This window comes from Rhinoraja longicauda, chromosome 37, assembly GCF_053455715.1.
Source record: "Rhinoraja longicauda isolate Sanriku21f chromosome 37, sRhiLon1.1, whole genome shotgun sequence".
In the NCBI taxonomy this organism is placed as follows: domain Eukaryota; kingdom Metazoa; phylum Chordata; class Chondrichthyes; order Rajiformes; family Arhynchobatidae; genus Rhinoraja; species Rhinoraja longicauda.
The window spans coordinates 11,589,452-11,604,577 of NC_135989.1; the positions used below are offsets into that span (position 1 = coordinate 11,589,452).

The 15,126-nt window shown below is 49.1% G+C and overlaps 1 protein-coding gene across 1 annotated transcript in view; it reads left to right on the forward strand.

Annotated features, from left to right (window-relative positions):
- The window catches only part of LOC144610587 (uncharacterized), a 225,265-nt gene that overhangs the window by 134,984 nt on the left and 75,155 nt on the right, over window positions 1-15,126 (forward strand). Inside the window, 7 exon segments of the mRNA XM_078429396.1 lie at window positions 831-884; window positions 5,697-5,750; window positions 8,328-8,381; window positions 9,138-9,245; window positions 11,404-11,493; window positions 11,575-11,628; window positions 14,996-15,103. Coding sequence (XP_078285522.1) covers window positions 831-884; window positions 5,697-5,750; window positions 8,328-8,381; window positions 9,138-9,245; window positions 11,404-11,493; window positions 11,575-11,628; window positions 14,996-15,103 — 522 coding nt within the window.

Sequence of the window (15,126 nt, forward strand, 5' to 3'; positions counted from 1 at the left end):
GACAGTATTCACAATAATAAACTGATTTGTGGTATTCGTTGACAACTGCATGCATTACACATTCCATTAGTTTAAGTATCGGAAGTGTTTAGATGAACATGGAAGATATTCAATGTAATTAAACATTTCTAGGAAATGCATACAGAGTGTACACATACGGATGGCAACAGAAAATAGACTTTTCCCACTTTTGGAAAAATTGTTTTTTCAGGAATGGAACACAAGGGCTATCCAGGGAATGTCTGAGTGTTAAATTGCCCAGAACGTGTGATTTTACTGCCTTCATCTTGCACAAAACATTATTCACGTTATTCCCTTAACCATGTTTAATTTAGTTTAGTTTAACGATTCAGAGCGGAAATAGGCTCTTCGGCCGACCAGCGATCTGCATACTAACACCATCCTACACACACAAGGGACAATTTACATTTATACCCAGCCAACTCACCTACAAACCTGTACGTCTTTGGAGTGTGGGAGGAAAATGGAGATCTCTGAGGAAACCCACTCTGGTCACGGGGAGAACGTACAGACTTCACCCGTAGCAGGGATCGAACCTGGGTCTCTGGCCTGTAAGGCAGCAACTCTACCGCTGCAGCACGTGTTGACACACCACCCTGTATCTGTACACTGTGGATGGTTCGGTTATGATCATGTGTTGTCTTTCGGCTGATGGTCAGCATGCAACAAAAGCTTTTCACTGTACCCCGGTACACGTGACAATAAATTCAACACAAACTCAAACCTCTTTCACGGCTCAACTCATTGGGAGTTCTATGGAGCCTGGTCTGTGCAATGTCTAACAGCTTCATCTATCTTTGTTTTTCAAGGGACCGCCGGGACCTCAAGGACCAAATGGTTTCTCAGGCCCCAAAGGACCTCCGGTGAGAAAGCCTACGTTTGTTCCGCTTGTGGGGGTGGTGGGGGCTGAGGGGAGGAGGTCAGGGCCTCACAAGTTCATCATCTCTGGCAGCAGAATTAGGCCATTCGACCGATCAGGTCTACTTCGCCATTCAATCATGGCTGATCTATGTCTCCCTCTCCTGCCTATTCCCCATTACCCCTGACACCCGTACTACTCAAGAATCTGTCTATCTCTGTCTTAAAAATATCCATTGACATGGCAATGCATTCCACAGATTCATCACCCTCTGACTAAAGAAATTCCTCCTCATCTCCTTCCTAAAGGAATGTCCTTTAATCCTGGAGTCAGGCCTCCAGTGCTGGACTCTCCCACTGGTGGAAACATCCTCTCCACATCTACTCTATCCAAGCCTTTCACTATCCATTATCATTGAATGGAAGTCAGATTCTTCCATCTCCATGCAAGAGCATGACCTTGCTTATCCAGGCAATCTTAGAAGCTGGACATGCTGGGAATACCCAGCAGTCCAGACAGCGTCTGGGGAGGGGGAAACAGTCAATGTTGCAGGTCGAAGATTTTCCATCAAGCCTGAGTAAGGTTGGATGTAGATCACGTTTTAACAAGCCGTGGAAGGTCAGAATGAAGTAGGAATCGAAGAATCACAACCTAACATTATTGAAGATAGACACAAAAAGCTGGAGTAACTCAGCGAGTCGGGCAGCATCTCTGGAGAGAAAAGATGGGCGCTGTTTCAGTTTGGGACTCTTCCTCAGGATGCTTGTCTGACGAAAGTGTCCCAGCCCAAAACGTCAGCCACCCTTTCTCTCCAGAGATTCTGCCTGACTCGCTGAGTTACTCCAGCAATTGAACACTATGTTGAGTTTCTTCCCTGCTGTTATCAGACTCTTAACTCGGGTCTTGGGAGGGAAGTTGTGATGTTGGTGGCTGGCCTCCAAGAGTGGGCTGTTGAAAGGGGGCAGCCCAGTGAAAAGATTAACAGGACATTGATCCGCTGCAGTAACAAGGGATTCTTGCTGACACTACTTACTATAAGAAAATAACTGCAGATGCTGGTACAAATCGAAGGTATTTATTCACAAAATGCTGGAGTAACTCAGCGGGTCAGGCAGCATCTCAGGAGAGAAGGAATGGGTGACGTTTCGGGTCGAGACCCTTCTTCAGACTGATGTCAGGGGGGCAGGACAAAGGAAGGATATAGGTGGAGACAGGAAGATAGAGGGCGATCTGGGAAGGAGGAGGGGAAGAGAGGGACAGAGGAACTATCTAAAGTTGGAGAAGTCAATGTTCATACCACTGGGCTGCAAGCTGCCCAGGCGAAATATGAGGTGCTGTTCCTCCAATTTCCGGTGGGCCTCACTGTGGCACTGGAGGAGGCCCATGACAGAAAGGTCAGACTGGGAATGGGAGGGGGAGTTGAAGTGCTCGGCCACCGGGAGATCAGTTTGGCCAACACGGACCGAGCGCAGGTGTTGAGCGAAGCGATCGCTGAGCCTGCGTTTGGTTTCGCCGATGTAAATAAGTTGACATCTAGAGCAGCGGATGCAATAGATGAGGTTGGAGGAGGTTCAGGTGAACCTCTGTCTCACCTGGAAAGACTGTTTGGGTCCTTGGATGGAGTTGAGGGGGGAGGTAAAGGGACAGGTGTTGCATCTCGTGCGGTTGCAGGGGAAAGTGCCCGGGGATGGGGTGGTTTGGGTAGGAAGGGACGCGTGGACCAGGGAGTTACGGAGGGAACGGTCTCTGCGTTCCGCAGAGAGGGGAGGGGATGGGAAGATGTGGCCAGTGGTGGGGTCCCGTTGTAGGTGACGGAAATGTTGGAGGATGATTTGTTGGATCCGCTGGCTGGTGGGGTGGAAGGTGAGAACGAGGGGGATTCTGTCCTTGTTGCGAGTGGGGGGAGGGGGAACAAGAGCGGAGCTGCGGGATGTAGAAGAGACCTACTTACTAGCGTCATCGCCAAGCCTGTGTGCTTTGCCCATGCAATGGCCACACTGAACAAACGATCACAACTGGGCTTGAAGAGCAACTGAGAAACTTGACTGAACAAACAAAGGCCCTTTAGAATAAAACTCCAAATGGCAGCAATGGACACATAGACATTGCCAAACAAGACCAAGAGATGTTAATGTTATTAAACCAAACGTAGAAAGCATGGAAGATGTGCATGTTAGTGTCTCAGTGCAGACAATAGTGGGAACAATGAACTGCAGATCCTGGATTACACAAAGGGGCACAAAGTGCTGGAGGAACTCAGCATCTCTGGAGAACATGCATGGGTGATTTAGTTTGCAGATACAGTGTGGAAGCAGGCCCTTCGGCCCACCGAGTCGGCGCCGACCAGCGATCCCCGCACACTAACACCATCCCACACACACTAGGGACAATTTACATTTATACCAAGCCAATTAACCTATAAACCTGCACGTCTTTGGAGTGTGGGAGGAAACTGGAGATCAAGGTAAAACCCAGGCAGGGATGTACAAACTCGGTACAGATAACAGATTGGGGCAGCACGGTAGAGTTGCTGCCTTACAGTGAATGCAGCGCCGGAGACCCGGGTTCGATCCCGACTATGGGTGGTTCGATCCCGACTACGGGTGCTGCCTGTACGGAGTTTGTACGTTCTCCCCGTGACCTGCGTGGGTTTTCTCCAAGATCTTCAGTTTCCTCCCACACTCCAAAGACGTGCAGGGAGTGTGAGCAATTGGCCGGGCAAATGTAAAAACTGTCCCTAGTGTGTGTAGGGTAGTGTTAGTGCGCGGGGATCGCTGGGCGGCGCGGACCCGGTGGGCCGAAAGGCGTGTTTCCGCGCTGTATCTCTAATCCCGTCGTCGGGATCGAACCTTGTGCCTCTGGAGCGTAAGGCAGGAACTCTACCGCTGTGCGCCCAAACACGGGCCTGGATTTATTTCAGTCTAGTCAATAGACAATAGACAATAGACAATAGGTGCAGGAGTAGGCCATTCAGCCCTTCGAGCCAGCACCGCCATTCAATGCGATCATGGCTGATCACTCTCAATCAGTACCCCGTTCCTGCCTTCTCCCCATAACCCCTCACTCCGCTATCCTTAAGCGCTCTATCCAGCTCTCTCTTGAAAGCATCCAACGAACTGGCCTCCACTGCCTTCTGAGGCAGAGAATTCCACACCTTCACCACCCTCTGACTGAAAAAGTTCTTCCTCATCTCCGTTCTAAATGGCCTACCGCTTATTCTCAAACTGTGGCCCCTTGTTCTGGACTCCCCCAACATTGGGAACATGTTATCTGCCTCTAATGTGTCCAATCCCCTAATTATCTTATATGTTTCAATAAGATCCCCCCTCATCCTTCTAAATTCCAGTGTATACAAGCCCAATCGCTCCAGCCTTTCAACATACGACAGTCCCGCCATTCCGGGAATTAACCTAGTGAACCTACGCTGCACGCCCTCCATAGCAAGAATATCCTTCCTCAAATTTGGAGACCAAAACTGCACACAGTACTCCAGGTGCGGTCTCACCAGTGCCCGGTACAACTGTAGAAGGACCTCTTTGCTCCTATACTCAACTCCTCTTGTTACGAAGGCCAACATTCCATTGGCTTTCTTCACTGCCTGCTGTACCTGCATGCTTCCTTTCATTGACTGATGCACTAGGACACCCAGATCTCGTTGAACTCCCCCTCCTCCTAACTTGACACCATTCAGATAATAATCTGCCTTTCTATTCTTACTTCCAAAGTGAATAACCTCACACTTATCTACATTAAACTGCATCTGCCATGTATCCGCCCACTCACACAACCTGTCCAAGTCACCCTGCAGCCTTATTGCATCTTCCTCACAATTCACACTACCCCCCAACTTAGTATCATCTGCAAATTTGCTAATGGCACTTTTAATCCCTTCGTCTAAGTCATTAATGTATATCGTAAATAGCTGGGGTCCCAGCACCGAACCTTGCGGTACCCCACTGGTCACTGCCTGCCATTCCGAAAGGGACCCATTTATCCCCACTCTTTGCTTTCTGTCTGTCAACCAATTTTCTATCCATGTCAGTACCCTACCCCCAATACCATGTGCCCTAATTTTGCCCACTAATCTCCTATGTGGGACCTTGTCGAAGGCTTTCTGAAAGTCGAGGTACACCACATCCACTGACTCTCCCTTGTCAATTTTCCTAGTTACATCCTCAAAAAATTCCAGTAGATTTGTCAAGCATGATTTCCCCTTCGTACATCCATGCTGACTCGGAATGATCCCGTTACTGCTATCCAAATGCTCAGCAATTTCGTCTTTTATAATTGACTCCAGCATCTTCCCCACCACTGATGTCAGACTAACTGGTCTATAATTACCCGTTTTCTCTCTCCCTCCTTTCTTAAAAAGTGGGATAACATTTGCTATCCTCCAATCCACAGGAACTGATCCTGAATCTATAGAACATTGAAAAATGATCTCCAATGCTTCCACTATTTCTAGAGCCACCTCCTTAAGTACTCTGGGATGCAGACCATTAGGCCCTGGGGATTTATCAGCCTTCAGTCCCATCAGTCTACCCAAAACCATTTCCTGCCTAATGTGGATTTCCTTCAGTTCCTCCATCACCCTAGGTTCTCCGGCCCCTAGAACATTTGGGAGATTGTGTGTATCTTCCTCAGTGAAGACAGATCCAAAGTAACTGTTTAACTCGTCTGCCATTTCTTTGTTCCCCATAATAAATTCCCCTGCTTCTGTCTTCAAGGGACCCACATTTGCCTTGACTGTTTTTTTCCTCTTCAACTTAAATGAATTGTGATCGCTTCATCTTGCTGCCTCTTGTGACCTCTACAGGGACCTGGTGGGAAAGATGGAATTCCCGGACATCCCGGATCACGAGGGGAAGCTGTAAGTCGCCCGCACTGCCACGCTGATGTATTGTCCACAAAGCCGTCTCAACGGATGGGCGCGGGAAATAGTTTTATCGTCCTCCGACTCGGGTGAAGAGTATGTGCTGCCATTCAGTGCCCCTCCCCCCGCAATACTGAGACACATCGAGCCTCTTCCTCCATCTTCCTCCCCCCCCTCAAACCCCCAACCTCTGTGTCCCGCTCAGGTCCAGGTGTTGCTTCCAATGCCCCCATTCTCTTCCTACACTGAAGGAAGCCATCCGGCCCATCAGTTCTCCCCTGTGTCCCGTTCTCCACACATTCCCGTCAAATCTTTCCCAGATTCCACCCCCTCACCCCCACACAATTTTTACGTAGGGCCAATAGATTAGACAATAGACAATAGGTGCAGGAGGAGGCCATTCGGCCCTTCGAGCCAGCACTGCCATTCAATGTGATCATGGCTGATCATTCTCAATCAGTACCCCATTCCTGCCTTCTCCCCATACCCCCTGACTCCGCTATCCTTAAGAGCTCTATCTAGCTCTCTCTTGAATGCATTCAGAGAATTGGCCTCCACTGTCTTCTGAGGCAGAGAATTCCACAGATTCACAACTCTCTGACTGAAAAAGTTTTTTTTCTCATCTCCGTTCTAAATGAATCAACCTGCAGTCCAAGTAGCAATACCACACAATACTAGCACTGCAAGAATACAAGTCGCACGTTTCTTGAAAATCCAAACTACTGCAGGTGCTGGAGATGTCTAAATAAAAGTAGAAAATGTTGGAAAGTGTCTGGAATTCTTTAGACATACAGCACGGAAACAGGCCCTTCAGCCCACTGGGTCCACGCAGGTCACGGGGAGAACATCCAAACTCCGTACAGACGGCACACGTAGTCGGGATCGAACCCGGGTCTCTGAACCCAAGGTTTCACCATCAGTCAATGCCAACAAAATTGACATTGGCACCTTCCCTACAACAGTGACCCGACATCTAAACGTATGTGTAAGAAGGACCTGGTTTAAACTGAAGGAAGACACAGAAAGCGAGAGTAACTCAGCGGGACAGGCAGCATCTCTGGAGAGAAGGAATGGGTGACGTTTCGGGTCGAGACCCTTCTTCACACTGGTTAGGGATAAGGGAAACGAGAGATATAGACAGTGATGTGGAGAGATAAAGAACAATGAATGAAAGGTACGCAAAACAGTAACGATGATAAGGAAACAAGCCGGGTGTAGGGTGAATATTAGAAGCTTTTCCATTCCGCCATTCCCTCTCTCTATCCCTCCACCACCCAAGTCACACCAGCTTCTCGTTTTCACCCAACAAAAAAAGCTAACAATGGCCTGTTTCCTTTATCATCGTTACTTTTTTGCGTACCTTTCATTCATTGTTCTTTATCTCTCCACATCATCGTCCATATCTCTCATTTCCCTCATCCCTGACCAGTCTGAAGAAGGGTCCTGACCCGAAACGTCACCCATTCCTGCTCTCCAGAGATGTTGCCTGTCCCGCTGAGTTACTCCAGCTTTTTGTGTCTGTCTTCTAAAAGTATGTCTTTGGTTACAAATGTCGAAACAAAGAACTGCAGACGGTGGCTAAATACACAAAAGGACACAGAGTGGTGGAGTAACAGTGGGTCAGGCAGCACCTCGGGAGAACATGGATAGGTGAGACATTTCGAGTCGAGACCTTCCTCTGTCTGAAAAAGGATCCCGACCTGAAATGTCACCTATCCTTGTTCTCCAGAGATGCTACCATTCCCCTTGACTTACTCCACCACTTTGTGTCCTTCTAGCTGTAAAGGGATATTCTGAGTTTGAAGAGGCTCTGAAGGAATGCGTTTTTACATTTTTCGTTTGCTGTCTCTGTTCATTTCTTAAAGGACGGAGAAAGCCAAGTCTATTCCAAGATGGCTGCACTGCCATGTGGCTGTGTCTCCCCGGCAGTCTGTTTGTCCTTTTTCTTTTTTTGTCTATGTGTTAGTTTTAGATGTGTGTAGTAGTCTATTTTAGCTGTGTGTATGTGGGGGTGGGGGGGGGGGGGGGGGGGGGGGGGGTGGTGAGAGGGGGGGGGGGGTGGGGGAAACCTTTCTTTAAAAAAAAATGTCTTCCTCGAGGCGCGGGACTTTCCATCGCCCGGCGCGGCTCGGCCTCGGGACCTTCCATCGCCCAGTATGGCTCGGCCGTGGGACCTTCCATCGCCCGGTACGGCTCGGCCGCGGGACCTTCCATCGCCTTGCGGGGGCTGCGCGAGTCGGGAGCCTCGGCAGAAGTTGCACTATCTGTCCGTGGGAGAAGCATGGGGGAAGAGAGAAAAAATTTTTTTGCCTTCCATCACAGTGAAGGGGGTGTCTGGAGGAATCACTGTGATGGATGTTTGTGTTAAAATTGTGTGTCTTGTGTCTTTTACTCTGTACTGTTGTGGCTGTGTGGCAAATGATTTTCGTTCAATTCATTTTGAATGATAATAAAGGTAATTCAATTCGATTTTGCTTCTTGTTACCATTGCCGCCTGAGTAACCTGGTCTCCTGCTGCTCTGAGATTGCTGGATCTCCTAATATCCTTGTCCTTTTTTAATGTCTTTCCTGCAGGGTTTCCATGGGAAGAATGGCCTAACTGGTCCACCTGGAGTCGTGGGACCTCAGGTAAGCCTAGCTTCTTCAAGTCTACACAGGTGTGCAGGCAATTCACCATGAACTAGGTGCTGTAGCCTTGGGCCACAGATGAGAGGGGGAGATAGGGTAGTTAATTCCCAGGATGGCGGGACTGGCATATCATGAAAGAATGGATCAACTGGGCTTTTATTCATTGGAATTTAGAAGGATGGGAGGGGACCTTATAGAAACATATAAAATTATTAAGGGATTGGACAGGGATAGATGCAGGAAAAATGTTCCCCATGTTGGGGGAGTCCAGAACCAGGGGTCACAGTGTAAGAATAAGGGGTAAGGCCATTTAGGACTGAGATGAGGAAAAACTTTTTCATCCGGAGAGTTGTGAATCTGTGGAATTTTCTACCGCAGAGGGCAGTGGAGGCCGATTCACTGGATGTTTTCAAGAGAGAGTTGGATGTGGCTCTTGAGGCTAACGGGATCAAGGGATGTGGGGAGAAAGCAGGAACGGGGTACTGATTGTGGATGATCAGCCATGATCATGTTGAATGGCGGTGCTGGCTCGAAGGGCCGAATGGCCTCCTCCTGCACCTATTGTCTATTGTGTTATGGGGAGAAGGCAAGAGAATGGGGTTGAGAGGGGAAGAATCAGCCATGTTTGAATGGCGGGGTAGACCTGACGGGCCGAATGGACTAATTCTTCTCTTATCACTTATGAACGTTTGGTGTGTAAAGTCAGAGGGAATCACGGGTTGTCTGAATTGACTGTTCCCACCGCTTATCCATCAGGGTTCCTCTGGTGAAAGTGGGCTGGCTGGAGAAGGTGGCCACCCAGGGGCCCCAGGACCTCCGGGTGAACAAGGCATCCCAGGTACTGCTGGAAAGGAAGGCACAAAGGTAGGTCTACGACGCTCATGGACCTTTGGCAACACAAGCACACTTGTTACTCTCCTTCAGGGCGCAAGGCTCCTGTTTGAAGGACATTTGGTCGGTTCAATCAGAGTTTAGATTTAGATTTAGAGATACAGCGCGGAAACAGGCCCTTCGGCCCACCGAGTCCGCGCCGCCCAGCGATCCCCGCACATTAACACTATCCTACACCCACTGCGGACAATTTTTACATTTTACCCAGTCAATTAACCTACATACCTGCACGTCTTTGGAGTGTGGGAGGAAACCGAAGATCTCGGAGAAAACCCACGCAGGTCACGGGGAGAACGTACAAACTCTGTACGGACGGCGCCCGTAGTCAGGATCGAACCTGAGTCTCCAGCGCTGCATTCGCTGTAAGGCAGCAACTCTACCGCTGCGCCACTGGACAGTTGGTGGGTCGTGGAGTCACTCCTACAGTCCTTCCTCCTGACTCCCCAAACCCTTGCTATCTCGGCCTTGACAACCATATGATCACCAGGCACAAGGAAACCAACAATAAATTGGGAAGGAATAACAATGGAAGATCTCTCTCTCTCTCTCTCGTTCCCTCATCTCACGTAAATCTTTGTTATACCGAAGACCACAGCCCTCAATAGCTTGGGAACCACACTGGGGTCAGGGGTTTGGAGGAGAAGGCAGGAGAATGGGGCTGGGAGCAAAGATAATAGAGCGAAGCAAGATGAGGCACTCCGTCAAAATCACCTACACTGAAGCCAAAGGAGCCATTTTAGTAAGCAAAACCCGCCGTTCGCTCTGCCTCTCGCAGTGTAATCAGTGTTTTGGGGGAACAGTACGTGTGATGATACCATTAAAATGCTGAATATATCTCATCTATCAATTCACAGATTTTTTGTTATTTTTCTTTTAAAATGTTTCTGCAAGTTTCTGCCTACTAAAATGGCACCTTGACAGACTGCGTTTCATATCATCATATCATATATATATATACAGCCGGAAACAGGCCTTTTCGGCCCTCCAAGTCCGTCCCTCCCAGCGATCCCCGCACATTAACACTATCCTACACCCACTAGGGACAATTTTTTTAAAACATTTACCCAGCCAATTAACCTACATACCTGTACGTCTTTGGAGTGTGGGAGGAAACCGAAGATCTCGGAGAAAACCCACGCAGGTCACGGGGAGAACGTACAAACTCCTTACAGTGCAGCGCCCGCAGTCAGGATCGAACCTGAGTCTCCGGCGCTGCATTCGCTGTAAAGCAGCAACTCTACCGCTGCGCCACCGTGCCGCCCGTTTCTTAGGGTCGAGTGGTCTATCTTGCTCTGCTCTATTATCTTTGGTTAGGAGGGAGAGATAGATCAGCCACGATTGAATGGCGGAGTAGAGTTGATGGGCTGAATGGCCTAATTCTGCTCCTGTCACACGAATTAAAACAGCGTCGACAGAGGCAGTGAGGTATCACATCTAAACGTGTTTCTAGGTTTGGCTTAGTAAAGGAAGAAGCCATCTGGAGTATGGTATTGGAGATGCAACTGTAGATGCTGGAGTCTTGAGCAAAACACAAGGTGCTGGAGCAACTCGATGGAGCAGGCAGCCTTTGTGGAGGGAATGTTGAAAGACTGGAGCGACTAGGCTTGTATACACTGGAATTTAGAAGGATGAGAGGAGATCTTATCGAAACGTATAAGATTATTAAGGGGTTGGACACGTTAGAGGCAGGAAACATGTTCCCAATGTTGGGGGAGTCCAGAACCAGGGGCCACAGTTTAAGAATAAGGGGTAGGCCATTTAGAACTGAGATGAGGAAAAACTTTTTCAGTCAGAGAGTTGTGAATCTGTGGAATTCTCTGCCTCAGAAGGCAGTGGAGGCCAATTCTCTGAATGCATTCAAGAGAGAGCTGGATAGAGCTCTTAAGGATAGCGGAGTCAGGGGGTATGGGGAGAAGGCAGGAACGGGGTACTGATTGAGAATGATCAGCCATGATCACATTGAATGGCGGTGCTGGCTCGAAGTGCCGAATGGCCTCCTCCTGCACCTATTGTCTATTGTCTATAATGGGCAAGCAACGTTTTTGGTCGGTGCCTTTAATCAAACAGGAACTGAATATTAATGTTAATATTTCATTTCTCTGGGAAGTTCACCGATTGTGTTTCCTCACAGGGAGACCCAGGGCCCAACGGTTTTCCCGGTAAACATGGCCCGCCAGGATTGCGGGGATTTGAAGGAGCCCGAGGCTTAGAAGGAGGACCGGTAAGTAGTTGAAGGACTTGTACCTCCCAACCGGACACCATGAAAGAACCATCATCACTGACCTGATCTTCCTTTCCACAGGGTCCCGCTGGACTGAAAGGAGGGGAAGGACCTTCAGGTCCATCTGGACCAACGGTGAGTAGGAGATGTCCTCTTGCGGTCTCTTCCCCCAACACCCTCTGGAGATAGAGTCACACCAGCCCCCTGTCACCACCATCTTGACCATGCTCCCACGGCAACCAGACGCCACGTTCCATCTCCTTGGATATCAGCTCCCAATTCTTGATTAGCGCGGATGTCAGGGGTTATGGGGAGAAGGCAGGAGGGTGGGAGAGATAGATCAGCCACGATGGAATGGCGGAGTAGACTTATCATATCATATCATATATATACAGCCGGAAACAGGCCTTTTCGGCCCTCCAAGTCCGTGCCGCCCAGTGATCCCCGTACATTAACACTATCCTACACCCACTAGGGACAATTTTTACATTTACCCAGCCAATTAACCTACATACCTGTACGTCTTTGGAGTGTGGGAGGAAACCGAAGATCTCGGAGAAAACCCACGCAGGTCACGGGGAGAACGTATAAACTCCTTACAGTACAGCACCCGTAGTCAGGATCGAACCTGAGTCTCCGGCGCTGCATTCGCTGTAAAGCAGCAACTCTACCGTGCCGCTACCGTGCCGACTTGATGGGCCGAATGGCCTAATTCTGCTCCTGTCTCTTCTGAGTTTATGGATGGGATTTCCCCAGCCAACAGTGGACCATTATGGGCTCCACCCTTACTTTGCCACCTGTTGCTAGTCCTGTTTGGTTCTGGCCTTTGCATCCACCCTATCCATTCCCCTTGTAGAATCGTCCAGCCCAGAAACAGGTCATTATGGCCCACCTCATCCATGTTGGCCACGATGCCTATGCATACCCATCCCATTTGCAAGCATCCGGTCTATGTACCTCCACTTCTGTCCAATCTCACTACCTGTCCAAGTGTTCAATGGTTCCTTGGTACCTCATTGTCACCTGTACTGAAGTACGGTGAAATGCCATTACTGCTCAGATTACAGTGACAATCCAACTATACATTAGGCACAATCATACTGTGAACAAGAATGTAAGATAGTAGACCTCACTGAGTCTGTACACAAGAGTTGCTACGTTTTATGCCCCACCCTATTCCCTTAACCATTATAACTCAGATAGAGTTATAATGTGTGTCTCCACCACCTCCTCTGGCAGTTCATTCTAGATACTCATCATTCTCTGTTCAAAATCGCTCCTCAAACCGCCATTAAGTTTCTCCCCTCTCATCTTAAACCTCTGCCCCCCTCCCCCCCAGTTTTCGACTCCCCTGCCCTGGAGAAAAAAGAAGGTAGACACAAAATGCTGGAGGAACTCAGCGGGTCAGGCAGCATCTCGGGAGAGAAGGAATGGGTGACGTTTCGGGTCGAGACCCTTCTTCAGACTGATGTCGGGGGAGGGAGCGGGCCAAAGATAGAATATAGTCGGAGACAGTAAGACTAGTGGGAGAACTGGGAAGGGGAGGGGATAGAGAGGGAAAGCAAGGGCTATCTGAAGTTAGAGAAGTCACTGTTCATACCGCTGGGGTGTAAACTACCCAAGTGAATTATGAGGTGCTGTTCCTCTAATTTGCGCTGGGCCTCACTCTGACAATGGAGGAGGCCCAGGACAGAAAGGTCAGATTGGGAATGGGAGGGGGAGTTGAAGTGCTGAGCCATGGGGAGATCAAAAAAGATTCTGACTGTAGACACAATGAACTGCAGATGCTGGAACCTTGCATGGAACACGACGCTTTGGAGTAGTTCAGTGTAAGAAAATAACTGCAGATGCTGGTACAAATCGAAGGTATCTATTTCACAAAATGCTGGAGTAACTCAGCAGGTCAGGCAGCATCTCAGGAGAGAAGGAATGGGTGACGTTTCGGGTCGAGACCCTTCATCAGACTGATGTCAGGTGGGCGGGACAAAGGAAGGATATAGGTGGAGACAGGAAGATAGAGGGAGAACTGGGAAGGGGGAGGGGAAGAGAGGGACAGAGGAACTATCTAAATTTGGAGAAGTCAATGTTCATACCGCTGGGCTGCAAGCTGCCCAGGCGAAATATGCGGTGCTTTGGATTAACTCAGTCGGTCAGGCAGCACTTTGTATCTTTTTTGGTAAACCAGCATCTGCAGTTCCTTGTGTGTTCATTTTATGCTTAACTGTCTAACCTTGCAAAATGACTAGCTCTACCCCCCAATGCTATTCCAAACAGAAGGGTGTGGAGGCCAAGTCAATGGACATTTTTAAGGTGGAGATTGATAGGCTCTTGATTAGTGCGGGTGTCAGGGGTTGTGGGGAGAAGGCAGGAGAATGGGGTTGAGAGGGAGAGATAGATTGGCCATCATTGAATGGCGTGGTAGACTTAGAGTCATAGAGTGATACAGTGTGGAAACAGGCCCTTCAGCCCAACTCGCCCACAACGGCCAACAATGTCCCGGCTACCCTAGTCCCACTTACCTGCATTTGGTCCATATCCCTCCAAACCTGTCCTATCCATGTACCTGTCCAACTGCTTCATAAACGATGGGAAAGTCCCAGCCTCAACTACCTCCTCTGGCAGCTTGTTCCACACACCCACCAACCTCTGTGTAAAAAAGTTACCCCTCGGATTTCCCCCTGCACCTCGAACCTGTGTCCTCTGGCCCTCGATTCCCCTACTCTGGGTAAAAGACTCTGTGCATCTACCCGATCTATTCCTCTCATGATTTTGTGCACATTGGCCGAATAGAGTCATTCTGCTCCTATAACTTATGAACTCCAAAGACGAGGGTTTAGATCATCACTGGTAGACATAGGTCTTGTGTATTGGCTTAATATGGTTTGGGGGAATGGTTTGGGTATTGATATTCTTGCTATGGACTGCGTGCAGCGTAGGTTCACTAGGTTAATTCCCGGAATGGCTGGACTGTCGTATGTTGAAAGGCTGGAGCGATTGGGCTTGTATACACTGGAATTTAGAAGGATGAGGGGGGATCTTATTGAAACATATAAGATAATTAGGGGATTGGACACATTAAAGGCAGGAAACATGTTCCCAATGTTGGGGGAGTCCAGAACAAGGGGCCACAGTTTAAGAATAAGGGGTAGGCCATTTAGAACGGAGATGAGGAAGAACTTGGTGAAGGTGTGGAATTCTCTGCCTCAGAAGGCAGTGGAGGCCAGTTCGTTGGATGCTTTCAAGAGAGAGCTGGATAGAGCTCTTAAGGATAGCGGAGTGAGGGGGTATGGGGAGAAGGCAGGAACGGGGTACTGATTGAGAGTGATCAGCCATGATCGCATTGAATGGCGGTGCTGGCTCAAAGGGCTGAATGGCCTACTCCTGCACCTATTGTCTATTGTCTATTGTCTATTGTTGTATGAAGGTCATGACTGAAAAAGCCGGCGTAGTCAAGGACTACCTGGGACACTGGCCTACCTAACCATCCATTGTCTTTCCGTAGGGTCCTGTAGGAGAACGTGGGCTGAATGGTCCGGTGGGTGCCATCGGACTTCCTGGTCGTCCTGGGGGCGTAGGACCTCCAGGTCCCGCTGGAGATAAGGGAATGCAGGTAAGTCTCCTCGTCTACTTCTT